The sequence below is a fragment of the Lingula anatina genome, chromosome 7 (assembly GCF_051362555.1).
Source record: "Lingula anatina isolate TDL-2025a chromosome 7, LinAna3.0, whole genome shotgun sequence".
Classification (NCBI taxonomy): domain Eukaryota; kingdom Metazoa; phylum Brachiopoda; class Lingulata; order Lingulida; family Lingulidae; genus Lingula; species Lingula anatina.
Genome location: NC_141773.1, coordinates 24,146,903 through 24,174,736, shown reverse-complemented (window position 1 = coordinate 24,174,736; position 27,834 = coordinate 24,146,903). Strand labels below are relative to the sequence as shown.

Sequence of the window (27,834 nt, the reverse complement as noted above, 5' to 3'; positions counted from 1 at the left end):
TGTGGCACGCTGCGGGACAATCACACGGTCACACTTGAAAGAGAAAAGTGTGAAAGATGTGACAGAAAATTGATATTCAAAACAGCGTAATTCACTATTTTATTACACAGCGGGCGGTAGTGCTGTAACATCTAAGAGAGTAACACAATCAACCTGCCCCTGCCTCGCTGCCTCCTCCCCCCTTCACCTCCCCCCCCCTCCCCCGTCGATACTGACCTGGCTCCCAGTGCATGACAACATTACGGTATTATTTACACAACATTCTTCATTATAGAGACGTAACACCTGTAAACTGGAGTATTCAGCATTGTCACGTCCCTAACCTGCAGAAGACACTTGTTTATATCCATAAATAGGGCCTGATGGAAATATTGTAGCTATTTTACATGCCCTAAGCATGGATTGTCTTCGTTGACAACGTTTTTGGGATGAAGACGTTACATCATCCATGTTGACGTAGTTAGTGTAGTAGATGGGGCCAGGAATAGGAATATTGGGTTCTTCTCTCACAGCTGCCGTGTGAAGTGGTTTGGGTTTGCAGTGTAATCTGTCATCACTGAGTTATAATAGCCGGATAATACGCTGAATAGTGAACTCAGCCTGGAGAGTGTTTTAGAAGTGGGGCCAGGGCAGGTACATTTAAACAAGTTCAGCTGACGGCTTCTCGGCGGCCACCCAGATCTCTATTTGAAAACAGTACAAGGGTGCTCGATGTAACTGTACGAGGCAGCAGCGGCTTAGAACTGTGTCTCCTGGGGATGAGCAATTTAGAATTTTGTGTCACAGTGCGTCCCAGGGAGAACGAGCGCTGGATAACGGGACATGCAGGCAAGGTAGGTGAGGGAAAGTGAATTACCTAGAACTATATTTGCAATAGATAGGTTGGGTGAGCGACCATGTCGTGTGAGCTGCGTTGTTTTATTCTGCGGTCCAGGGATATATGAACAGTTTTTTTACACGTTAAACGGTTTTCTACTCTGGCCATAGTTCATGCCGTGTTTCCTGTAGCTGTCTCACACTGACCACGAACACAGGGCGTTTCTAACACCAGCATCTGCAGAGCAGCTTAAGCTAATTATTTTCACATTAACAAAAAATCAGCAATTCATCAACTTCCTATTTCTCTAGCAGAGCAGCTGACCGTGTAAGCAAACGCCGGTTGCTAATTAAAAGACAAAGCGATAGTTATAGTGAAATAGCCTTGACTGGTCACTGCATTGTTTTAATGGCCGGATAAAAAGCGAGTGTCCTTCCCATTGAGTCATTAACCAACATGGTTGGTGTTCTTGATAATGGAATTGTTAGTTGGGTTCTCAGTCATGGAAGTCGATTAATTGACCATTTGCATGTTGAAGACATGTAGCAGGATTGGGGGGGGGGGGGAGAGGTGGTGTGCCGGGGAAGGGGGTGCGGGGGGGGGGGGTGCGGGGGGCGTGTGCAGAGACTGGCATGTAGGATTATTGCTTACACCTAGTGTAATGTGTCAGATTTACTCCCAAATGTACCTCCATGAGGGTTAAGGAAGAGTTGTTCCAGTGAACACAGTGCCATTATTTGAAGTCGTACGTAGGAATACATCCCCAAATAGACAACATCTGTTTTATTTTGAACGTGGATTGACTGTTGGGTTTCTACAGGCTCTGGCACACTGTAAAGTATAGAGGTATGTATGAGTATCGTTTGTGAGAATCGCTTATACGCACAATTTTGAGTGTATGTAATCACCCTTTTTCCAGCGTATGAAAACGAACATATAAGCAGCGTATGAAGATGCTCTTGATCATGTTCAAAACATTGTATTTCCCTTCGCGTATGCGAAAATATACCAACGTTTGTTTGCGTACTCGAGACGTATACGACGTAACTCTAATGAACCCCTTGCGTTTGTCTGCGTTATGGACATTTTTCATCTACGTTAGTGCTATACGCCAAGTGTAACAGTACCTGAACCAACTCATGTTTCCTATCAGCGGCTAAACTGTGTCCGTGGACAGCATCTTTGGGGAAACGTATAATTTAAGCAAATCATTGTTTGAAAATTATCATATTAATTAAAAACCCTTCACTATTGCCTTTTAGTTCAAGTATCTAACTTGAAGTTGTTTTTTTTTAATTCAGTAATGGTTGCATTTCGTACCTCTCGAGGCAAACGTGGTATCTTTATTTACAAGTTGTCGCTAAGAGTTAGGAATTTGTGCACACACACACACCTAGGGAGTATTAGTGGACTTAAAGACGCGGTAGTAACACGGTGGACTGAGACATGGTATTAACGTTCATGACAGTCATACCGTGTGCTCAGCGTTTGTTTCATCTTATCCGAAATGGCTATTAACAGCGGGGTGAATTTGGAGTATAATGATCCGTGTGGGTTCCACATGACAGCTCGTGTTTCGTGGTGCAGTCAAGGACCTGCACTGGTAAGTAGGTTGTAGATAGCATACAGTAGGCCTATATAGGCCCAGTAGGCGGGCAGAGTCATGCTTCACGCAGGATTTCCAGCTATTATTGGATGACCCAAAGCAAAGTCAGTGTGAAATCTGCTATCCGCAAAGAAGCCACACAAAGCTGGTCAATGCAGGACGCTGACAAGACTCCATCTCAACTCGGTGTTTGTAAAATGAAGTAATTGTGAAGTCTACCTGCCAATTATGCTTTATTAAAAATTGTACTTAATGATCACTTTGTTGCACCCAGCAGTACCCAGGTTAAGGTACGAGATCTCGTGCTTTAACCACAAATGATGGTACATGAGCACGACCCACGGTAACCAAGCGATTTGTTTCTACCTCGTTAGGATAATCCGACAACTAAATGTCAAGATAAAAGATACAATAGCACTAAGAAATTAGGTGGTAAACCGGCAGCCATGTCGTTAAAATATCAATGGTTTCCCCCCCAGTTCTTGCTGACGTGTGATAATGGAGTTACAGTCGGGCAGGCAGTGTCAATATTAACAGATCTGCGGTCACCCTGCCACATTGTCATCCTGTTGTGTGTTAGCGGTGGTACGCTTCGTGTTACCTCTTTGTCAGAAAGACATTTTTCAATTTTATAAAGATTTCTTTATTCTTCGTACGCAGTGCCCTCGGATAGCGGTCTTCCTGTTTTCCGAGTAACAGCCTCACTGCTCTGATGATCTCGTCACAGGATGATATTTGGCTACTGACAAGAACGAAAAAAAAAAAAAAAAACCCGGGAAATGTCAGTTATGAAAATATGACAACAATAGAGGTATCAGTATCCTGAAGCTTTTTCCATGCCTTAGACCGAGAACAAACCCGCCGTTGAAGCCGTACAAAGAAGTGTCCACCGCTGTGCCGGGTGACGAAGTGCCCGGTGACGTAGTGACAGGGATCGTGGTAACATAGCAGTACCTATTTTATACCAGTCTCAGTGACATGAGGTATATTTACTCTCTACATTGACAAGTTACGTTTAGAACACTTTGCACTTCAACCTCTGCTCCAAGTTGAAAACAGAACAGCACTGTCAGAATGTTGGACAAACAGCAGTGTGAGGTGGGCGACACACATTTATTATAACATAATTTGACAAAGCATTTTTACCTTTATTTCTTTGTCCGGTAACAAATTATAAACTTTAACATGCACATTTGAAACAACAGGGCTGAATACAGTCCCGTAGCCAGGGGGGGTCAGGGGGTTCGAAAGACTACTTTCTAAGAAAAGGTCCACTCTGGGTGATTTTTTTTTTGGCACACATAGGTTTCATGGAAAAAGGTCCACTTTTTCAGAGAAAAGAACCCCCCCTCTTGAAATTCCTTGCTACGGTCCTGGCATAGAAAGCTAACTTCAGATTCCTGTGGCCAAAAAGCAGGAATGGAAATACTGGACATAACTTTATAGTTCGTCAGTGCGTATTTCTTTATAAAACTAATGCTAAACACTATGGCGGTGAAATGCTGCAGGCAGCATCCTGTGATATCATAAAACCCATGTATAAAGAGCAGACGTGACAACGGCACGCGGCGCAATGTGAGCACAATGCTGGCACACCTATCGCAATTCACTCAGCTAGATTCAACGTAGACTTGTCTCTGCCATATCTTATGAAGCAGTTGTCTCAACCAGCTTGAATGTAGCACTCTTGCAAATGGATTAACCAGGTGGAGCATATTGTGCTAATGAACCAAACAAATGTCATATGTAAGCTCTATGTTGTCGGGCTAGTACAGCATATATACATTTTATTGTTACTTAAAGGTCAGTACAGTTTATATTCATGTAGATAGTCATAAGAATGGTCCAGTTAGATCAGCTGTGTTAGGGGCTCTCTCTCTCTCTCTCTCTCTCTCTCTCTCTCTCTCAGCTCAATAGCTAGTAAAATAGCATCACGTACTATGTTTTATAAATCTCCTCTCTGGATTTACCAAAGTTATTCCCACCTTCCCCTCCAGGGGTCGTCTTGGTCACGACATCCGCCGCAAATATGAAAATTGGAGCTGCATCATTTGATGACGATATTTGAGCTGGAAGCGATGAAATTCCACCACTTCGTTTTTCAGGGTGCAAGTAATGCAAAATATTGGAGGATTTTTCAAAACTCGCAGGGTTATTGAGAAAACATGTTTTAAAGCGCTCTTCGTGTCTACGGGTTGTTGTCAAGAGAGTTGGTGTGTGCTGGAAGTGTTTGAAGTGCTCTGAGCGTCTGAGAAAGTTGGTGAAATGAAGGCCGAAGGCTGGACACCAGTGCTGTATCAACATTGACTCTGTTGTTTGTAATGCTGGGATGTCTTTTTTGATAATCTGGACTTAATTGAGTGTTTCATATTGGAGAACGCGTTTCCGTGCTCACTGAGTTAAATGTTATTACACACCCATTGTGCATCATGTTACAGAGGTATTTTCTTCATGATGAACTAGCGCCTTCTTGCAGCCATCAATCACAAATAATAATAACTAAATGTGGTATGTTGTCTTTTTCATTTTTTAAACCGATTCTCAAGGGTGTCGTCAATCCTTATTGAATCCTCAGTGATTCATACATTACTAGGTGGCAGTTCTTAATTAGTGATGATTTCTCTGGTGTCCCATGTCCGTGGGGAGAGTTGATACACCGCATTCAGTTATATATGTCTAATACATTTTACTAACAAAACTATATTATCAGGAACACCCATGGGCGAACAAGGAAGGGAAAGCGAGAGAGAGTGTGTGTGTGTGTATGTGTGTGTGTGTGTGTGTGTGTGTGTGTGTGTGTGTGAGAGAGAGAGAGAGAGAGTGATTTCCGTATTTCAACCAGAATGTATCACCAGTGTCCTGAGTTTTGTCGTGACAGTTACATTCAGCTATGTAGATACGGTAATAGTACAACTTATCTCACAGTTATCACGTCGTTATCTTTTATAACAAACAAAGCGAGAAATCACTGAAAAAACACAGCCACAACCAAAGAAAAAAGTAACCTTTCCAAATATCTGAACACAAAGACTTATGATATAGTAATAAGCAGTTAGATGGCGAATTATATGCTTGGTGGCTGATTTCCCGAAGGTAAGGTGGTAGAGGTCGCTGTTGACGACCCAAAACTTCTCGTGTTCGCATTCTTTGCTAACCAGTCTTTTGTGAACTGTTTCCTGGGGGGATACGTCTACTGGGAAAATAAGCACTGTCTCCGGTCGCTGTCACACTATTCCACGCAGTCAGTCTGCTTACAGGCAGGACCGGCTGGATTGCTTTAACACTGAGCTGGAGACTACATGTAGATGATATCTTAAGGTGATCTCTCTCTCTCTCTCTCTCTCTCTCTCTCTCTCTCTCATTCATCAGGTTTGAAGACTATTAAGACAGTTTGCGCCCATGTAGCATAGGACTGCTTGTTGTCTTGTAACAACGACGGCTGAGAAAATGATCGCTTATCGATCACTTGAGAGGAATTTGATGTTTTCGTAGGTTAATCCTTTTTATTACAGTGTTCTTATCGGAAATATGACAACAATAACAATTCTGTTGATCATTAAGCCAGGATTTAGTGAGGGCAGGTAGTGCAACGTCAGTCTTAAGGCATTAACAGTTACGATATGAGAGAGAGAGAGAGAGAGAGAGAGAGGGAGAGAGAGAGAGAGCACTTGTTGGCGTCCCAAAATCAAATTATTTAAGTTTAAAAGGGAACTCCAGCAATAAACAAATACTTAAACTGTTTTGGATAAAGTAAAAAGGACACACATTTATGTCCTTCTTGAGTGCAAATAAATCAATGCAGTAAAATATTTCGTTTCAATTATTCAGTGTTTTCCTCTGGGCCTTAAGATGGTTTCACGGAGTATAATTCTCCTGAGCTACAGCAAATAAATGCCAGACTGGATCTGTGTGTTCCTGCAATGCCGTCACATCCATCACCTGGTAGCAGTAAGGAAACTAATGTGACCGTGAGATCGCGTGAGGGACTAGGTTTTGTTTTGTTTTGCAAAATAACGGCTTTGATGGGAAAAATAATTTTCCCTACGTTTTGATTTAGGACTCGAATGTCAAAGCTTTTGAAATACAAGTTTTATTAAAAAGTTGTCCATCAGGTGGCTTTGTGTTCTTTAGGTGTTTATAGCACTCCTGGTAGATAGAGTACAGCACATATTTTGCACTTTCATGTTCATTTAATGCGTTGTGAAGGTTATAAATGTCGCTGTTTTTTATCGTGACTGTAATTACATTTGGATATGGGGCTCGAGGAGAAAGTACAGGGCTCTCCAAATTTTTCAACCCTTATTTTCTCTCAAATTTACCCAAAACTATTCAGGATATTTTATAAGTTAGTTAGGCATAAGTAATCTGATCACTTTTTAAGCTCATTGGTAATAGTTTAGATTGTTCATTGCGTAAAACAAAGAGCATGACTTTGGGCACTGTTGACAAACATTTTGGGTCCTGTGTATGTTGCTCCTTGTGGCATGCAGGTCAGGTGGTAATGGGACAGAGTGCAATTATAGGTGATTTGCAATTAATTTCAATTTATCTTCCCTGACATGTGTCTCGTAAAATGGAAGAGCACATGGTCTGGTTTTTTTGTTGCTGGTAATGGACATGTGTATGCGGGATAGAAAGGGGTGGCTTGTTGTTCAGTTCTACCACAGCTATCTACTTCCGATGACTGAAGCCTGGAAGTTCGGTAAGTGCTCGGTGTCATGGCTAGGACAGCAGTCACTGTGGACTTGATGGAGCGATAGTCAATAGATGTACTACCAGTCTTTGTCTTGTTTGTATTCAAAACGTCTTCTTCGTATCAGACGGACGTTTATGAAAATGTTAAAATTGGGAAGCGAACAACTGGGTGGTATGGAGCAGAAATGACCGACTTCTGAAACAAGTTTTTAACCTTAATTTCACATATGTAAAGGGCTTTATTGCAGTGAGAAATAGAGCGCGTCAATACAATTCATGCTGATAGGTTTTTGTTTAATGGCACCCAGGAACGTGATATCCGACAATCGACCAAAAAATCCGATCATTTTAATTAAGGGCCCATCACGTCAACGTCCCATCCATCATCAATACACCTCTAATTACTGCGCGTCCACGACGACGACAGCGTCTGCAGGCACTGCCAGTGCTAGGTAATCACTGCACACACAGCAGCAGCTTCAGAGTATCGTTTGCAAGAAGACGGCGATGATGGGGAAAGTGAAGGGCACGTTTCTTCCATATTATTGTCTTATGTTCTAAGATATGAAGCTCGCAGGCGTGAAAGTTAAATCTGTTAAGTTACGACTGTCGTGGAAGACAAAAAGGGTGCGAGAAAAGCTGGTTTCTACCTGTCCCACCGTGGCAAGAGAGGAGGGAGGGAGGTCCCCACGTGCGGCGTCATGTCACCACAGGTCAAGAAGCCTGGATCTGGGGCAATGGACGCCAGGTGGGTCATTAAGAGGAGAGGAGGGCCTTGCTTGATCTGTTATCTTGTTAATTGAAGCGTGCGAGATGTTAGCCGAGAACGTGACCGCGATGTTGATGGTGTCAGTGCCGCGTTCTCACTCGTATTCTCTGACAGGGGCCTTTGTCTACGACTGGCACTAATACATGCACAGAACCAGGAACATAGATCTAAACTAATCTGGGCTATTTTCAAAGTCTTCATTCAAATACCTTCCTTGTCTCTGCCTTAAATTCATGTGAGAACTATCCGCGTTGTTATTATTTTTACTCGCGTTGACGCAGACATCATCTTCAAATAAGATAATGTCCCTCGGGGACGTCTTGCTTTACTTTGTAACGTTTAAATATAGATGTCACAATTATGTTCCGCTCTAGTATATTGCAGGGAGTTTTTTGTTTGTTTTAAATTTTGTGTCTTTTTCACAAAGTTGTTCCCCTTGGTGTCGTAGTTGGCGGCTTTTCATCCCAATAAACACCATAGATAACGGTAGAGGCGGGGGGGGGGGGGGGGGGGGGGGGGGAGGGGGGGGCGGGAGGAAGGGGGAGGGACAGGCAGAGGAGTCTTATCTTACCAAGCAGATACTCGTAGCTGCATCCACGTCTGCTGTATAACAGATAATTTTAAGTAACAACAGAACTCAAGCACCGAGCTTAGAAAAAAAAAATGTATCAAAGGGAGATACTAGTCAACAGCAAACCAATGTCACAAAAGGATATGTAATAAATAAATGTATTAACAGTAACATGCGTGAATTGTATATGATGTCATGATGTAAGACACGATAACATCTGTAGTGTGGTTTGAAAAGATAAACTCATGACATGTTCATGACATGTTCATGACATCCGTGAAGACAGCCAGAGAGGTGCGGAGAACTGCAGTTTCCTGCTACACTGGTTGTAAACAAGGAGGTTCATTCTTAACTTAACTGCCACCTTAGTTTTATCATTCCTGAAGGCCAAATACATTAATCTTTACGTTCAGAATTAATAACCAAACTGCACCCGGAGGATGCTGGGAATTATTTAACATAAATTAGCTCTAGAGAAACCAACAAGGTTATTTCTGACGTATAAATGACACATTTAACCCGGAAGGCCTGAAAACGTCCAGCCAAGTAGAAAAAGATAATGAGCACCTGTCATATTTTTATTCCAGCTGATTATACTCTGGCTGTGCTCGTATCACTACTGCAGGGCAAAAGGCGGAAAATATTCCAAATACACAGCTTCTCTTTAACTCTCCATATGGATGACTTTACGGTTAGATACCAGATGAAATTCAGGATATACATGATGCTATCAGTGTTATACTAAAGCAGGGCTTCTAAGATGAGACTAACATATGTGGTACGGACCGTGCTGTGTATAGTTATAACCGTCTATTATAACGGTACCTTGAGGCGTGAAATTGTGGTCCCCATATGATCTCATGCTTACTAATATCAGCTGCTCCTCATACAGTGACACGATGACTACATACTAGTAGCTTCAATTTCGAACATTTTCCTCAGTTTTTTATATATGTCAAATTTACCTAGCGCGTCGTTTTCCTTGTTCCTCATTTAATTATGCAGTTTGGTAGCATTGGTGGTATTACTGTGTTATTTCTTTAATCCCACTATCGCTCTCTCTCCTCCTTCCCTGCGTCCAGCCCCCCTCCCCCTTACCGTCCTCCTCCATCCCTCCCACACTCCCTCCATCCCACTCACACCAGGCCACATTTACCCGTGATTCACTGGACGACACTGGACACTTCCCCCGTCCACCATGGGAACTGGCCAATGTCCAGCACTGGCCATTCAGTCTAAAAAAATCTTCCCACAATTATCTTCAGATCCCATAATTGTTTTCGGAACCACAACATATATCGCTACATTGTGTGGCAAGTTTTTTCTATAGGCCTCGAGTACTGCTCATATTTCATGTGGCAGCAGGAGTATCTTCATGGCTCTGTTTTGACCACTGATGGCGCGGGGCACGCAACTCACAGAGACATAATGATACACGACTGGCCAAATATACGGGGGCTGACATACCCTTCTATTGTTTTATTATGTGATATCTTTTGGGTGGAGAAAAATGAATTGTGCCGAGGAATTATATGTGATTGAGCATTTCATACACAATGTGGCTGGTTTTGGGTGGAGGAAGAATATTATGTAAAACCTATCAATTTTACAAACATGATACAAGTACATATCGTTCAAAGTTCTTTTGTTCAGTTAGTGTGATACGTAGAATGTCCCAATGAAAAAGAAACCCGAAAAGGGATGTGTTGTGTAGGCGTATTGCTTATTATGAAATGTAAAGAATGAAAATGATGGTTTTCCTATCTATGACAAAATTGGCGGTCTTTGCTGAGTCTTCAAGGTCGATTTCCTTCCACAACTCTTGGTGTTTGGTTAACATACATCACATATGTCATTTCTACCTCTGTATCGTTACTGCTGCCAAAGAAGTTCAAATGAGTATTGTTACCGATCAGCATGTCACAGTTCTAATGGCTGGCGAAGTCTCGTCATTCTCTCACTGAAAGAGTCAGCAGGGTTGTCTGTGTGTTGAGGGGTGTTCCCATCAACATGCTGTCCACCGTACGTTTTTTTTTCTCTTCCATGTTGTACGTTCCTGGTGGAAATCAGTTCACATGGGCTGTCAGCTGGATATTATCTTGTTTTACACCTACATTGTGGTTTTGTCTGCGCTGTTAAACAGCTCTGCCCAGTGTAGAACCCGCGGCCAGTGGCAGGCAGCTTTGTCCTGGCGTCCAGTATGTGGCCAGTGAGGTCCCAGTTTGACATGTCTCGCTGACATTGTTGACGGACAGTAATTAGGCAGATCTTTTTCTGTGACATTGTTAATGGATAGTAATGAGACTTACCCTTTTCTGTGACAAAGGTGACGGACAATAATTAGTCAGATCTCACTTGTGGATTGTTAATTGGGTCGTTTGTTTTTAGCCTTGATATAAGGACAGGTGGAAAGTTGACTTCAAGGGGTTTATTTATTGGTCTTTGTGTTCTTTGTCTCCTTAGTGCCCCAGGGCTGGTGGGAAAACTGAAGAGCCAGATGCTGCCCCCGCAGTCAATCCCATAGATTCATGGAGGCAGTTTCAATCCGGTGACCTTAGGAAACTTTTAAAAATTAATTTTTTTTGTTTTTCCATCCGTGACGTCTTCTGGTCCCTGTTTTAGGGTAAACCCTGACCATGTAACCTGGATGTCTTCCTCTGTTGACTACGACACTCACCACAATCAGGGTATTTTTATATTATCAGTGGTCGATAAAGATTATTAATACATCTTTACACCGCTGACGGCCCTACCCCTGTCAGTAAAAGCGGTTTTAAACCTTCAGAATGTAACTATTACGTCTAGAGGGCAGGCTAACCCCAGGTCTGGCCACGTCTTTGCTTCCTGTGGGGTCGAAGATTGATGTTTTTTAGGATCTGAAGAAAAAAAATAAACTTTTTTGAGTAACCAAATCAAAACACAACTCTTAGATGTGTAGGTTGAATTGTTAGCGTTCGCAACGACAATCCCTCCATCATTTTTTCACACTAATTTGTTGATTGGTTTAGCGATGTAAATAAGATAGTGGTGACGTCCAAAATATCACACAATTTTTTTAAACATCTTTATTCTCAAGAGGGTTAAATATTGATACAGTATAAATAAAGGTGGCAATTCGCCTAGGCATTATATGCTCACCTTTGAAATTTAATAATAATAATAATAATAATAATAATAATAATAAATGTACAGAGAAACTTAATTACTTAAATGTATAAAATCCACACAAAAGGGACATGCTTGTGTCAACCTATTCCGTTTATTATGCTTGAATTACACCTGTTCTATAGTTACATATTTCGACTTATGTTAACGACTCAAAAGTATTTCCCGTTTGTTTAAAATCTCTGTATTTGGACAATATTGTACCATGTTACTAGCAGTTAAAGTAGAAGACGCCCTTGCCTTGTATGTGTCTGGTATGTCTTGCGACAACCGTCCGCTGGTACTGGAAGTATTTAGATGTCGTGTCTCACTGTGATTCTCGTTATAAATCGTTATCTATTTAAAGGTGTTTTTGAATGAAACACCCTCCTGTGCAAAGTCTGAGTGTTTTTTTTTTACATACTCACTAAGGTTCTAACTTCGACAAGGGAGAACATTTTATACTGGTTCCCTTATTTCATGTATCAGACGGGTCGTTTGCAGAAAATATTTTTCCAGTGTTAGAATGCTGCCGCCTTCGCATATTGGAAACTTTTGAGTTTTCGGAATAAGAGGCTCCAGAAGTTATTTTGCACAGGTGGCAAACTCTTACGTATGTATGACATAAATTCTTACGTATGTATGACGCGAGTTATCATTGCTTCTGTTATTATTGCTTTAGTACCGACCAACTTTAGTTAAGTTTTTGTCAGTCTATGTAAGAATCAGAAAAATAACACCGGGGCATTGGAACATAAGCCTCTCAGATTTTGCTTTATTTTAATTTATTGTGTAGAATTATTTCAAAAACTAAACAGGGCCAAACAAGGTGGGGGGGGGGGGGTATTGTGGCACTTACTGAAAATCCCGGTACGAGCTCAAAACAATGAAAATTTCAAGAAACTGGCACCTGAAGGATTTATATGATGTGGAAGTTAAATGAAGATAAAGTCAACTGCGTTAGGATAATATTCTTACAGATATTAGTAACGTGCCTGGGTGCATTTAGTTCGTCGATGTTAAGTTCTGTTATTGCTCAACAATACAAGACCAGTTTCCGGACATGGTGTCTGCCGTCACACCTGAAATGTGTCTTCTGTTTGGCTTCTTTAGACGCTGTGCGGAATAATCTTATCGCCATGAGTTGCTGTTTTACTACAATTTATATCCCCTTTTTGACATTTCGGTGTGTAGAAGTTACTAGATGGGTATGCGGTATGATGTGTGAGAGATGTTTTAGATTAACGAGGAGACAGCATTTTGAGGAACATTTCTTCAGATTCTTGTAAATGGTACATATGTAAAATACCACTGTTGTTGTACATGCATCATCTGTCACGAGAAAAATAATTTGATCGCAAATAAAAGAGGTTATCTCACAACAAGGGAAAAATTAAAAAACACCCTGGCGCAGCGAGATTATCGTGCAGATTACACTGCCAATAATTGCTAGTGTCACATGACCTATTGTTTGTTTTCCCGGCTCCGTTCTCCCACCCATCCACGCTATGATAATATGTAAGCCTGTCCCCAGCTAGGGAACTGAACATTACCCTTCACATGCAAGACAGGCACCGCGAGATGGTCAACCCTGGCTAAACGTACACCGGGGCTTTCCCTGCTGCAGATCTCCCTATTCATAGCTCTAATAAGTGGAGTAGATCTAGCGCGACAGGTAGGATATGTCACCTGGTCACGTCAACTCTGGCTGTACCAGGTGTACGATAGGTGCGTTTTAACCGTGTGAGGAGGAAAGAACGCTAGCGCGTATCTGAGTCAGAAAATAATAGGTCCCGAGTGTAAGGAGATAGCAATCAGTGGTGAGACACGGGGCTGCTAACAGCCTATGAAGGCTGACGAGGAAGAGAAATGAAAGGCAATTTGTTATTGGTTGGTGGATTCAAGCCACTATCTGTGTGACGAGGACCAGCTGAGATCAGTCATAACGTGGGATTCACTTCACTCTATGGTACACTTTACCTCGAACCTTCACAGAGAGAAGACCTCTAGAGCTCTGAGTCTGGGATAGAGGTTGGATTTGCAAGTATTTCTACAAACTGGAATTGTGTTTAGCTTTTTGAAGAACCAACTCAGGACCAATTGTTTATCAGGTATGCGGAGTGTAAAACAGAGTAGCGCAGTGTACGAGGGTCTTGTTATAATGTGATTGTCTTCTGTTGGAGTATAGAGAGGCGTGAGGTGACTGTAACTAAGGACTCCCTGTTTGTTACAAACAGTGACGTCTTATCAAAGACAATCCCTTGGTGTATTTGTTACAATAACTGCACCAATGTGATGGTTCAGTTGTAACATCTGCCCCAGTTCCAGGTTATTTTGCGTGTTTATTACTGTATTAACCACAAGGTCCAGTGGTGTGTTCTTGTGGTACCTAAAAACTTGGTATAACACCATATACACATAATTCCTGCTGGTTGCCATACTATTCAGATGTCCAGAATTTGTTGAATACATACCAGCATATAAATAATTCACGATCTCGTTTTTATTTGTAGGTTGCTATGGTAACAAGCCTTTAAAGACACACCAATGAAACAAACCAAGATGTCGTCGTCTAACTTGCCCAAACTGATCAAGTGGATCAAGCGCCGGAAACAGCCAAAAGTCAGAATCGCCGCAAACGCCTCCTCAGCAGAATCAGACTCCAGTCTCTCCCCGCAGCACCCTGCTGGTCTTCAATCCTCCTCAGTGCCCGATATGCTGGACACCCGCCGCTCCTCGTCTCAGCTCCAGAACGACCTGTTGATGCACATCTATGAAGAAATCCCAGCGCTCTCTAGGGAAACCTTACCTGACTATCCCGCTGTGGATGATAATAATAGGCCCCCCTTTCCTGACTTAGACTTCTGCCGTGCCGCGGAGGTAGGTCCGTACTTAGTTGTCCCCATAGTTGGGAAGCAGGGAGTGTGTGGTCACACAAGGGAGGATAATGCTACATTTCACACCTCCTGCAGCACAACTCCTGAAAAACCAGACAGAACCAGTACAGTAAGCCGCGTGAACAGCGTCTGCCCGCCAGACTTGGAGTTACGGATGAACAAACAGTGGCTGAGAATGCGAGAACAGCGTATGAAGAGAAACAGCATTGACTCTTGTAAAGATGAGCAAAATCACAACCAAATCACATATGATGCTAAACAATCACATAACGATCAGTGCAATGATCGGTTTGTACAATGTTGCCATGGTGACGACTCAGATATGATGGATCTGGGTTGTCATGGTATCATTGAATCACAGGAGAGTTTAGTTGACATTAAAAGCGAGGACGCGTTCGATGATGAGGAGGAAATCTACTGCTCCATCTCCGGGATGTCAGTAATGACACTGGGGGAGGAAGATGGCGGAGGCGCTGTCGCCATCTTGGATACTGCACACTTTGACAACTCACAGGAGGTTAACAGGCAGTCCGAGGTGACCCCAACAATGCTCAAATCAGACGCTCTGGCGTCCCTACATGAACTCATACGTGAGTCTATTGAGATTATTAATAAACAGAAGAAAAATAATACATCGTTGAATTCTCAGGGATCTGCACCGTCTCCTAGGAAACGGTCACCAAGGAAACGCCACCAAAAGTGTGTCAGAGACACAGGTTGTATGGACAGGGACAGTGTCTCCAGTTCAGACACTGGCAGCACGTACGGCTCTGCAGACAGCAGTGTATCCTCTGGCTCTGACAGCATGGATGCCTACGAATATTTCTTGTCCAAATGTCGCCAGAATTTAGAGCTGAAACAAGACGTGATGCGTATCATACGCGAATCTGAGACAGAAACAGACGACGCGCAGTCGGTGTCTACAACATATGCAACTTACGCTGCGTCGCAAGCGTCCACGGCGGCCGACACGGTCTCCCTGACGACGGTGACCACTGTGTCAGACAATTCCACGGACTCCGGACATTACACAGACTCTCCCCTCTCGGAATTTGACGACTGCAGCCATTATTACGGTGTCAAAGCAAACTCCTGCCAAGATCAAAATACGAAATCAACTACAAAACTTGACACCAAGACGCATGCGCTCACAAAGACTGTTACAGCCGATGTGCATGTCTGTTCTCCTTCCGAGGAAAATAAAACCCAAAGCAAAAGCAAAGACTCGCGATCGCAAATCAAATCAAACAAGCGTTCTTCCAGGGATAAGTTGTATAGTTCTACAATGGATAAACTTTCATGTCGAGCGACAGCGTTTACTCCAAAGACTTTAACGTCGGTAGAGAAGCAGGCAAGAACGCCATCTATCGTGGTGTCGAACTCTGTCATCTACTCAGGCCGAGCAACCTCACATAACAAACTTCTCCAGGACATGATGAGAATCAACCACGACAGGCAGTTATTCACTGTGCCTATCTAGAGAACTTACCAGTGAACATTATTCTGGTGCCTACATGAAGCAGAAACCATGATTGATAGAAAAGACAAATGCCAGTTGGGGTGTTAGTCGGTATTTATGGTGCCCGAAGTTGAAACTCATGTTGATGTGCAATGCCACACGTTGTATTTTATGCATGTTTTATTACTAGTTATACCTCACGCTCAAGTGCTGTGTATGTACTACTTACAGCGGTGAAACTTGTCTACCTGTTAAATGACATGGTGAATTGTGTTTAAAGAGTGGTATAATGTTTATCAGTGTCAATAATCAGTGTTGGTTGTTAAGCAGCTATGAAGAACTGAACAATATAGTAAAAAAAAAAGGTGAACGCCATCAGATTATTTTGATTCATACAGCGTTACAGCAGCTAGACTAAAGTAAATATAAAGGATAACCTCCAAAGGCGGAGGGATGTAATAGTAAGTGTTATAGCTGAAAATGTTTCACGAAAAGATTAAAATTTATGTCGTGTCAAATCGCCAGAAATTTTGGAGGAATCTTGGGCAAAAATTGCCAAACTATCCCTCCTTGTTCCCAAGAAGAATTTCTTAAGAGGGCTGTCTTATCTACATAGTTAAACGCCGTCATTAGGCTAACGTGGTCGGCAATTAAATCTGCACGCGTCGGCGTCCAGAATGCGGAACTTAGTGGACAAAATAGCATTGTCCCAGCAATTAAAATTAAGACTCAGATGCAGAATGCCGTGACTTGTCTTAAACTGCCCTGTATTATTCATACTTAGCTCACAATGTTCCCAGTTTTAAATTTATTTATATCTATCTTGCTGTGTCTCACGAAAGGGAGAGCAAAATTAGATTATAATCACTGTGAAATTAAATCATCAGTTTTACAGAGACATTCAAATGGGTTATCATTTTTCTGTCTGTGTTTGTGGCAGATTCAAGTTACAGTCTCACTTCCACAGAACATTTGGAGGAGAGATTTGCCACTTTTTCATCGCATCACTTTAAACATTCAGAAGCAGTTTGCAATGATATTTTATTTGTGTGAAGTTTGAGGACATTACTCTTAACTACTGTATACTCGACAGCTACCTCAGCCTAAAAATATATCGCAAGAAAAAGAAGTCAGCTCTTTTAAAAAACGTAAATGTAAAAATCCACTATGAATAGTTAAATTCTCACGTCAAAAATAAATACTCTGTGTATTCTGAATATATTCCGTTGTTTGTCTTTGTCAGTCTACACCAACGTGTGTGCGTGTGTGTGTGTGTGTGTGTGTATGTGTGTGTGTGGAAGAGAGAGAGGTTTCCCAACGTCGAAAGCGAACAATTTGCAAGATGTTGAGGTAATTCAGGCGACTGCTCATTAACGGACAGTCGTGAAGAAGAATAAAAAGAATAAAACAAATGTCGTGGCAATAATAACTTCTAAAGAGAAAAAATGATGTATTACGCAGGTTCCGAACAAGAGAAGACGATCAATCACGAGTCTGGATAATTTAATGATAAATATTACATCAAGGCTCTTGTGAAATAATATGTGTAACATCTGCGAACAGCTCTTTCTGTAAATGTAAACCGAGAGTTTGGTGGTCTAACACGAACCTCGACTTTCACGTTATCACACACAATTAACTGTATGGCCACACTAGGAGTTCAAACACACTCGAGGGCAATTTGTCACAACCGTAACTTACGTTCTCTACAAATGCAATGTGAACTCTAGGGCCTGGCAGTAGTGAGATTGCTTTAGGTGAGACACGCTCACATTGTCACATCTGCACTGCTCTGTAGCACTGCGCAGGCACTACACGTTCATGGAAATAAATAAAACATTTCTGCCCATTGTTTTGTACACAAAGTCCGTCAACACTGGGTAGCTAGGTAAACTGGGTAGCCATGCCAGCATCCAATAAACTGTAGGCCATAATATAAAAAATATGAATCAAACTTTGCAGATCATTTATTTAAACGTGTCATTGTCTTCATTGATATTCCGAGGCCTGTTTCCCTTCACCGTTGTTGTCCAAAGCCTGCACTCTCTCCAACCTTTTCCTGGACATCCCGCACCACGAGGCCAGGCCCTGTTCCCCTGCCTGGACTACTGCGTTTGAGGGACGGAGACTGGACATGACGCGGTACTCGGGGATAGGGGGTGGTACGTGGGGGTGATCTCGCCGCTCTCCATGTCTTGACGGCATCAGGTCGGAGGCACCAAGAGATCGTGACCGCCGCCTAGGACCAGCGCCATGGAAAGGTTCGTGATGTTGATACCTGCCGCCAGGGGAGTCATGACAGTAGATGTGGAAGAATTCAGGGTAAAGATGGGCTGGTATCCCCCTGTGGTGACTGGGGTCATGGCGGGGCCGTAACCGGGCCATTGCAGCCTCGCCAATCGTCTCAAGTCTTTCAAAGGAACCCTTGTACCCCTCAGGCGATAGTCGGTGAAGATGGCGCCCAAGGTCAGCAGAAACGTCGATGGAGTGTCGTCTGCGTGCAGGAGCAATGGGAGGGAAGAGACAATCTTCGCCAAGTTTTGCCGTGGGGGTGACGCCCGCTGACAGCTCAGTGACAGTGACTGCGGTCGCAGTTTGTACATCACCAGGACAAACTTCCCGTGTGCGTGTCGATCGTTTCAAAGCGGAAAGCGTGTCTGGTTCATCTTCAGGGATGTTAGTCGTTTGGCTGAGTGTCACACAATGGGTTACGGTATGTGATTTGTGACGTTGCCGAGGAAGATCCCCCTCAGATATGGAATGGCGCCGAGGTTGGACAATACTGTTCGTCTCCATGTCTTGCTGCGAGTTCTCAGTTGGCAGCCCAAGTAAATCCATTTGCATTGTGCTCGATTCTTGGGACCGGCTTTCATTTGGAACCACTCCTTCGTGAGACTTCCTCCTTCTACGGAATCCTCCATGCGTAGAGAGGTTTTCATAAGCGTTGGATATCCTTTCAAAATTATCCAGTGATATTGACGTTGTGCTGCCATCTAGTTTGTCAATGTTGGTGGTCAGTGTCTGCAGCCTAGCCTGGAGGTCGTGGTTTTGTTTGCCTAGCAGACATAACCGCTGGTCTGAGGGGGGTCGGGGGGTGGTGGGGGAACAAGGTGGTGGCATGGTCAGCACATCTGGCTGGAAGTAAAAAATGAAAAAATATGTAACATAAATATTTATCCTTTCTTTACAATAACTCTCTGACTAAATTTGAAATGCTCAGTGAATACAAGCAATCGTTCCATTATATATCTAACAACTGTTCTATTATTTTTAACAAGTACTATCTATTTTAGATGTGGAGGTATAAAATGTATCAAAGTACAAAATGTAGAGAAAAATCGATGCAAAGATAGCAATCACAAGACCTTTACCCGGTATATTGTAATGGCCGCACGCCATGATGAAGCAAAGATTAACCTTTCAGGTACCATTTAAACTTCTCCTCAAGACAATATGCCTATAGAATCATACCGGTTTATCTTATCTGTATTTGCTCTGTCCCCTGTGGCTTAAATTAATTCTCCTGTTCATCAACAGCAACTTTTTCCCCAATCAATCAGATCACGAGGATTATTATGTAAAAAAGAAACGTTAGTTCAACATATTTCTATACTTCTGTTTGATGATATTTTCAGGCCGACCGGCTTTAATGCTGAGTAAGTGTTTTTTTTTCGTTTACAATGTAAGAGAGGTTGTCGCGTCGTATTATGTTCACTTTCACTGTCCAAATAAAGGTTAGATAGGATAAGCTTTGAAAATCGATATTCCTCTCGGCAAGAAGGTAGAAAATCCAAGTAGGCCGATGCACTGTCCGGAAGAATTAAAGGTTAAATTTGGATCAGATTAAGTCGAATCAAACATGTCGGTATTCGCTAATCTAAAGAGGAGCGTTCAAGTGCGATTCTTCTAAACTAAAAGGTGCCTTAATGGCTTATTAATCAATAATCATTTCACGAATAATCTTATCTCCCGCTCATGGCTAGAGGGTTTATATGACAATCATCCACTATCAATATTGCATACTAAGTAACGGCCTATCTAAGGGGTGCATAACTTTCAATTTTATAAAAAAGAACAACGTGAGTTATCAGAGCTTAGCAACCACAAGTGGTGTACAGAAAGCAAAACAAGAACCTACTTTCCTATCCAGCAGCCTATATATAGGTGTAATCAGTTGAAAGACTAAACTAGCTAAAGGTCACCCGCGTTCACCGAAATACGGGTCAGTACGGGGGGGGACTGGGACAGTAACGCCAGCTCTGTGTTTTCAGTAACCCTTAGCGTACTGTAGTGTACTGGTATTGTAAACCGTATACTGTAAATAATAATATCATCCACTGTGTTATGCACCTAAAGTTATGAAAATAATTCAAAGATGTTCTTCCGACATACAGCCTAACTCGCCGGTGAAGGGTGCCTTGTGAGACATTGAAATAAAGGAGTGGTACATTTTAACAATCTTGATCTAAAGTTGTTGTTGGAAAAACATTTTATCATACAACAGAATTGTCTCATCTCTCTCTCTCTCTCTCGTAATGGTACTTACACTTTCTTTCTAATAGTAGCCTTTTTTAAGCTTCTCTTTCTTTTCCACTCCTACTCGAACCCTTTACTTAGTGGTAATTCATTAGAACGCGCGTCATTTCTTAGACTTGTGGATTAAACCGGTGATTTTAATCGATATGTCATCTCAGGGTCAGAGATTGTACGTGATTAGAATCCAACTGTTATCAGGACGCATTGATACCAACCAAAGTAAAACGTATTCTGAGCTTTGCTGGCGTCTATGGTCTTGACCAGACGGTCGACAGCCCAGCAGAATTCCACCTGATCTCTTATAGAGAAATTGGTGGCTGACATGGTATGAAAACTGCAGTCGATAGAAAAAAAACGGTCCAGAGCCTGCTGTATGTTTGGCTGTGTGAGCGAGCACATCTTTATTCAGAAGTGATCAGCAAGGTGCTGGTAATGCAGTCTGTCAGAATGTCAACTTGAAGTGTAGAGTAGGCCTTATCAAACCGAACAAATCAAATTTTGTCGATTATGGAACAAGAGTCAAGAATAATGCGAACACAAGTTGGATTATAGAGGGTTAATATCTTGTTGTTCATATCTTACCCAGTCAAATATCAGTAAAAACGAGATGGGAGACAAGCACAATGTCAACAAGATTGAAGTGAAACAGATATAGCACTTCGTTTTCTCTGTCCTCTGAAGCGTTATGTAGTTCAAACATTAGCGACAACACGACAGGAACACGACACAAATACACGTACACAACTTTATCTGGCTGTACGGTCATGTGGGTCGTTCTCTTATCTGTGAGCACTTTATCTGGGTTGTATTAATAATAAAACGTAAACAGACTATAACTAGTAATAAGTTAAGGTAGCGCATATATGCAACTCCCTTTTGACAGGGAAAGTCAGCAAGCGGAGTTTGATTCGCTATGGGAAGGAATAATTGCAAATGAAGAAATACGGGGTAATACGATTATGTGCTTAATTCCACATGAACTTAAGATAATGAAACACTAGTGTAATGAAGACAAATTGACGGTTTCATTATAATGTCAAACCTTCATTAGGTTTATAAATCAGATTTGTTCGTACTAATTATGCTGTACTAATTAACTGTACTTACGTCGTGCGTACTTGAGACATCGGTTGAATCTGTTAACAGTAGGAGAATGGTCTACAAGTTGGCAGGTATATACTGCTGGGCAGGTTATTGGAGTAGCCTGCACACGCCTGCTCACTGCTTTTGTTATTGCGTTGTTGCAAAGGTTTCGCGGGCAGTTCTTGACCTCATTTCAACTCCACGTCAACAAGCGGGTTATCTCACCCAGCAGATAGAGTGCTTTGGTTGAACAATTGCGCTTGAAGAAATCATTTAGCGATCGCCTTTCACTTTTAAATGTGTGATTGAAAATACTATGGAAATTAAACTTAAAACATTCAGAAAAATGCTTATTTCTTCATAAGACATTTAACGTGTTTCCATGCATCTGTCTGGAAGTTGTATGTGTGTAGTCGTTACTTTAAGTAGTCTGTGATTGTTAAATTAAGCAGGTTACTTTACTTTAACTCTCCCTTATTACATGTTTATCATGTCATTTCTGATAAGTTGTATGATAGCGTACTAAGCAGTAACGCACAGAAAAGCACTAGAAGCTGCGAGGTCAGGTTGTTAGCGTTATCGAGATTAAGGTCACTGCTTAATTCAAGTTAGATTAATGAGATTTTGATTTAACCTTAATGGTCTGTAGTATTTCAAGATCGAGGTTTCTCCAGGAGATGAACAAACTGTAGAGTATATATTGAATTGAAGTTTGTTTAAGGGATAACAGTCGAGTACTTTGGCCCAAAATGGATTTTCATGTTGAAAACGACAATTTTCCCATGCATACCAATGGTTAACGAATTTTCGACATTCAAAGTTAGTACAAAATTTTCTAAAAAGTTAACTTTTTTGTAATAATGTCATAAGAGATTATTACAGAGGTATGGCCATCTATGAAGGTCCGCGTGGTCTGATGGCAAGCACAGATTCCAGAATAATTGTGATAACTGATGTTTTGATGGTAAACTGGAATTAATTATATTTCTATGAATTGTTTACAACATTTCCTATTGTGAAATATGAATTTCATACGAACAGTTGTTATCTCTTTATCACTAAAAAAAAAAAGAAAAAGAAAAAAATCTTGTTGTTGTTAAACGTGAAATATAAAGGTGGACTGACGGAAAAACTCACCTCATGGTAAGCGTGCGATTTCACCGCAGTTACCTTCAGGGTTTATAAACGGATAATACTTGATAAACGGATAATACTTTATAAACGGATAATACTTTATAAACGGATAATACTTTTGCACAAATGGCCAAATTGTTACAATGTTATCGTATTTTTGTAGTTTAATTTTTCCCTTTAAGAACTGATAAAAGTGAGTCGAACCGAGAGTTTCTGAGTTTATTTCTTTAAAGAATGTAGCTAATGCCCCAGGGGTAGGGTGGGTGGTAAGGTGGGTGGTACGGTGGGTGGCAAGGGGGGTGTAGACATCATACGGGAAGGTTTAAGTGTAAGCGGGAAGCGGGCTGTAGTCCACGGAGCTCCAGTGCTGTGCCAGCGGGTTGTCCGGAATGTTGTCCGCCACGGGGTAGTTCGGAATGTTGTCCGCCATAGTGTCGTGCGGAACGTTGTCCGGTGCTGCTTACACTGCGCATACAACTGGAAGATAATACAGACGTATATTTTGAAACTTCTTGTTCGTTAACCTGAACTACAGTATTGTTGTAAAATATTCGGAATCAGAAGATAATATGTATAACAACGGGCAAAATGTGGAACGGGGGATTTATTTTCAATATTCCCTATATATTTATTACCATAGCAGTTTTCTGTTTGTTCAGAAAGGAAATGGTCCAGTCTTTAAGTTTAGCTTTTTGCTTTGAGGAAAGTCAGCATGATAATGTAAGATAACTGAAAGCAGTACATGCATGTATTCTTTACCTACATTGTTTTAGAGAAAGTAACCTCCTGTAGTAAGTAGAGGAACCATGGTGCCACTTATTTACCTTCATCAACTGGTCAAACAGGTTTTTCTTGAATTCTATCTCCAGATCCAGGTCGAGCGGTAAGACAGCACGGCGCCCAATCAGCATGACGTGTTCTGGGGCAGGGTCGACATGGCCACTACACTCTGCCTTCAGCTTCCCTGTGATGAGGGAAATGTGAGCTTCCAGTTGAAATATCTGCAACTTTTTGCTGAAAACATCTTGGTCCCCTCTTACTTGGAGGACGACAAGGGCAGTAATGGCCAGGAATACCGCACACAAATCACTCAACATGGGCAGTATGGTGCCTTCAATGAGATGTACAACTAAATTAAAAGTAAATATCTGGAAGTCGTAGCTGAGGGTGAGAGGAGTATCAGCCTGTCTGCTAATGTCATATCAAACCAATATCCAATTTAATACAAATCTTTGGCCGGCTCACACAGGGTCACTGATAAACCGCTTTCGTCCTATAATGCTTCTCCAGACGACTATTTTAATTTTCAGACATTTGGAAAGCTTTACTGCAGTAGAGTTATTCAGACAGATTGTTGGAGGTAGAAAGCGTGGCTGGGGAGTTATAAGTCTTAAATGCATCAGACGCTTACTGCCGTGTTAAGAACCAAAACAGTTGATACCAAACACGCCTGAAGAGACCTAATGTTGAACTTCGTACGAACTCTTTGCAGTATGCCCCTCCCCCCCTGTACCGGTCAATCTGCTATGTGAACTTTACCGTCTGCGTCGCGTTTGTTGATGAAAATTCGTGAGTGAGATAAGATTATTAGATGACCATACATACTGTACATCCAAGTACAGGGGCGGACCCAGATGTATTTTCTGATAGTCTTTCACATTATCTTTGTTGATCCAACCTCCATTTTAGACCGTCTTCTTACAGCAAACGTTACATGTCCTTTAATGTAAACTAAGAGTTTGACAACTTGTATACCGTGGTCATTGTAAACTAAGAGTTTGACAACTTGTATACCGTGGTCATTGTAAACTAAGAGTTTGACAACTTGTATACCGTGGTCATTGTAAACTAAGAGTTTGACAACTTGTATACCGTGGTCATTGTAAACTAAGGGTTTGACCATTTCTATACCGTGGTCTATGAGACAGCTGTACTAGCCGGTACTTTCATGTCAAAATACTTGATATATCTCAAGAAATAATAAGAGAAGTTTTAAGCGTCAACTACAAATCTTATGTCAAAACAAAATATTAATTGTTTATGAGTTTTTTTTACAGATGATAGACAATTAAGTTGATTTCCGTCACCAAAGGGAAGAGCTATGCTAATAATTGCAGAGATATCCCCATACAGAGATATCCCCATGGTATATCAGAGCGTAAACAGACAAATGTCACACGTACAATCACATAGGTAAGGTTTTTACTGAAACATGTTTGAGCTTTCCAATAATGTAAAAAAATCATTTCTTTGCCATCAATCCTGTGTCTCGGGAGGGGATGAAGACAATTCAACAAAGAACGAGTTGTGAAAAGTAAAATTGGATATATTGAAAACGTACTCTTTGACACCACACTTCAACATTTTGAAAGTTTTCCCTAAGTTAAAATGAAAGCTGGCAGCCATAAAGTACACAGATCAGTCGAGGATGTAGTTATGTTGATAATTACACACCAGCAGAGATTATAGAATCTCTCTCTTCCACAGTACTGAGCAACCGGCCATGTTGTGAACTGAATTAAGTAGTAAGAACGACCACCTTTTTATATATCAAACACCACACGACAATGGAACGCTTTAAAAAACATTTTAACAACGTTGTCGTATTTTTGTGGTTTTATATTTTCCCGTAAGCACTACATGATTGTGAGTCACACCGACGGTTTCTGAATTTATCTCTTATTTCTTATTAAAATGAGGTAGCTACGACAAGTAGTGTACCATTTGTGTGGTGGTCGTTGGCGGGGCAGGTGAACGTGAAGGTGTAGGTGGGGCAGGTGTAACCAGGGCAGGTCTAGGCGGGGCAGCTGTAGGTGGAGGTGTAGGAGGGGCACGTGTAGTCCATGGGGTGCCAGTACGGTGCCAGGGGGTTGTCCGGAACGTTGTCCGCCACGGGACGGCAGTGCGGCGCCAGGGGTTCTTCCGAATTGTTGTCTGCTGTAGCCTGCACTCCGCATACAACTGGAAGATAATACGGACATGTAATTTGAAAGTATTTTTCAATATTGTCGTAAACTATCCAGAATGAGAAGATAATAGTATAACAATTGGCAAAATATTGAACAGTGAAATTATTTTCAGTAACAATTCATTTCCACTACAGTGTTCTTTCCTTTCAGCTTGGGAATGGTCCTGATTAAATTTAAAAAGTTTTTTTTTCGTTGGAAAAAGTATGCAGAGCAATGCATTATAAATTACAGATGCATCAAAAGTCAATTTTTGCCATTAAACTCGTTCAAATGCCGCCATATAGTTCCATATATCATAACTTAATTGCTTCGTTTCCTATTTCCCGAAATAGGGTATTTGAACAAGCCTTTTCTGCTTTTTTTCTTTCTGTGCTATATACATGTATATAAGCCTCAGAGTTTACGGTAACTCATTTTTAATAACTGCAGGTGCAGCAGTAATAATGTGCCATACTTTACTACCTCATTTGACGGACTTTTACGAACTAGAGGGACAGAAAATTCGGTAGCTTTACGACCAGAAATTCTAAAAAGGTGCGGTTTTAATTGTTGCTAATGGCTGATTGAGTGATTAATTTTATTTATGCCTTGGCATGGCGACTTTATTTAAGTCGTATAACAAACCAATAGAAGTGGTTTATACAGTGTATAGGGAATGTGCGCTGACTTCATACGTACTTTATAGTAAATATATATGTACTCATTATCCACATTGCTTTAAAAAAAGGTATTGTCGCCCCTTATTTACCTTTACTAACTGGTCAAACAGGTTTTTCTTGAATTCTATCTCCAGATCCAGGTCGAGCGGTAAGACAGCACGGCGCCCAATCAGCAAGACGTGTTCTGGGGCAGGGTCGACATGGCCACTACACTCTGCCTTCAGCTTCCCTGTGATGAGGGAAATGTGAGCTTCCAGTTTAAATATCTGCAACTTTTTGCTGAAAACATCCTGGTCCCCTCTTACAAGTGGGACAACAAGAACAGTGGCCAGAAAGACGGCACACAGAACACTCATCATAGACAGTATGAGATGTAGAAATGATTTTTAAGTTAATATCTAGATGTTGTAGGCGGGGATGAGAGGTATCAGCCTGTTTGGCCACATACAGAACAGGTGATCCGCTAACTGGTCCACGGATCAAATATGGCATATCCCACTTGAAAGCGACCCTACCACTGCAGGGGGCCTAGCAATTAAACAGATTAAATCTTCGCTCCGAGGTTAAATTGCTAGGACGGCGCGCGTGGGAAGCAGGGGGCCCATTAAATAATAAGCGGCATTTCTTTTAAATGGGTCGGCCATATTTGATCAGTAAGACCGCGGTTAACTTGTTCTGAGAGCGCCCTTTTGGAATGTCATATCAAGAACATTTTCAACTGAATACAGATCCTTGGCCGGCTCACACAGGGTCAGTGATGAACCGCTTTGGTCCTAAAACGTTTCTCCAGACGACTGTTTTAATTTTCAATTTGAAAAGCTTCACTGAAGTACAGTCATTCAGACAGCTTGTTGGAGGAGAGAGGTGGGAAGCTTAAATGGGGAATTATAAATCTTGAATGCATCGACGTAGACGATTACTGTTGTGTTAAGAACTAAAACAGTTAATGCCAAATGCGTCTGAAGAGTCCGAATACGAAGTGTTTGCACTCTACCGGTAGGCCCCCTGTGGGAGTAAATGAACTGTGGGGACTTCACCGTCTGTGTTGCTTTGTTAAAAGACATTCGTGAGTGAGATAAGATTATGAGAGGCCAATTTGTACATTTAGGTGTGAGTTATGTCCAATAAATATGTAGTTTTAAATATAATCTTAGAATCTTATTATAAAACAAAATATTAATTGTTCATGAGTCATTATGATGCACAGGACATTTTCTGTCACTCAAGAGGAGTGCTTCTTTGCTAAAAATATCCCCATACATGGTGTATCAGAGCGTAAGCAGATAAATGTCACATGTACAAACATAAGGTGAAGGCTTTTACAGAGACATATTTGAGCTTTCAATAAATGTAAAAAAATCATTTCTTTGCCATCAATCCTGAGTCTCAGGAGAGGATAAAGGCAACTCAACAAAGAACGAGTTGAGAAGTAAAATTGGATGGATTGAAAACTTACTCTTTGACACCACACCCCAACATTTTGAATGTTGTCCCT

At 41.6% G+C, this 27,834-nt stretch overlaps 4 protein-coding genes and 1 long non-coding RNA gene across 15 annotated transcripts in view; 2 read left to right on the top strand and 3 right to left on the bottom strand.

Moving 5' to 3' along the window:
* The window catches only part of LOC106162298 (uncharacterized), a 48,320-nt gene extending 31,141 nt beyond the window's left edge, over positions 1-17,179 (top strand). For 9 of the 11 annotated variants that reach the window (XM_013539526.2, XM_013539527.2, XM_013539525.2 and 6 more), the window contains one exon: positions 14,116-17,179. In XM_013539526.2, the coding sequence (XP_013394980.2) occupies positions 14,150-15,979 (1,830 nt within the window). In that variant the 5' untranslated portion in view covers positions 14,116-14,149 and the 3' untranslated portion in view covers positions 15,980-17,179. Of the gene's footprint in view, positions 1-486; positions 834-12,490; positions 13,714-14,115 lie in introns of those variants that run through there. The other 2 variants (XM_013539539.2, XM_013539528.2) reach the window with 2 other exon arrangements.
* Positions 15,543-21,762, bottom strand: LOC106162279 (uncharacterized). Its single transcript, XM_013539500.2, has 2 exons — positions 21,602-21,762; positions 15,543-19,093 (listed from the first exon to the last, which is right to left on the bottom strand). Exon 2 carries the CDS (start codon positions 19,076-19,078, stop codon positions 17,948-17,950), a length of 1,131 nt encoding a protein of 376 aa, XP_013394954.2. The 5' UTR covers positions 19,079-19,093; positions 21,602-21,762; the 3' UTR covers positions 15,543-17,947.
* Positions 21,763-21,905: 143 nt separating this feature from the next.
* On the bottom strand, positions 21,906-24,610 carry LOC147760940 (uncharacterized). Its single transcript, XM_087016566.1, has 2 exons — positions 23,536-24,610; positions 21,906-23,188 (listed from the first exon to the last, which is right to left on the bottom strand). Exons 1-2 carry the CDS (start codon positions 23,806-23,808, stop codon positions 22,952-22,954), a joined length of 510 nt encoding a protein of 169 aa, XP_086872692.1. The 5' UTR covers positions 23,809-24,610; the 3' UTR covers positions 21,906-22,951.
* Positions 24,611-24,891: 281 nt separating this feature from the next.
* On the bottom strand, positions 24,892-26,698 carry LOC147760939 (uncharacterized). Its single transcript, XM_087016565.1, has 2 exons — positions 26,429-26,698; positions 24,892-25,672 (listed from the first exon to the last, which is right to left on the bottom strand). Exons 1-2 carry the CDS (start codon positions 26,696-26,698, stop codon positions 25,415-25,417), a joined length of 528 nt encoding a protein of 175 aa, XP_086872691.1. The 3' UTR covers positions 24,892-25,414.
* Positions 25,566-26,620, top strand: LOC106162280 (uncharacterized). Its single transcript, XR_001238321.3, has 3 exons — positions 25,566-25,692; positions 26,110-26,214; positions 26,474-26,620. It is a non-coding gene; the product is annotated as an uncharacterized LOC106162280 (long non-coding RNA).
* Positions 26,699-27,834: the final 1,136 nt, after the last annotated feature.

What these genes read in the sequence shown, in the direction of transcription:
- LOC106162279 (XM_013539500.2), bottom strand. Translation starts at nt 19,078, where the DNA reads ATGCCACCACCTTGTTCCCCCACCACCCCCCGACCCCCCTCAGACCAG.
- LOC147760940 (XM_087016566.1), bottom strand. Translation starts at nt 23,808, where the DNA reads ATGTTGAGTGATTTGTGTGCGGTATTCCTGGCCATTACTGCCCTTGTC. An exon ending in TGTTTGACCAGTTGATGAAG is followed by an intron (nt 23,189 to 23,535) that starts GTAAATAAGTGG and finishes ATTATCTTCCAG; the next exon opens with TTGTATGCGCAGTGTAAGCA.
- LOC147760939 (XM_087016565.1), bottom strand. Translation starts at nt 26,698, where the DNA reads ATGATGAGTGTTCTGTGTGCCGTCTTTCTGGCCACTGTTCTTGTTGTC. An exon ending in TGTTTGACCAGTTAGTAAAG is followed by an intron (nt 25,673 to 26,428) that starts GTAAATAAGGGG and finishes ATTATCTTCCAG; the next exon opens with TTGTATGCGGAGTGCAGGCT.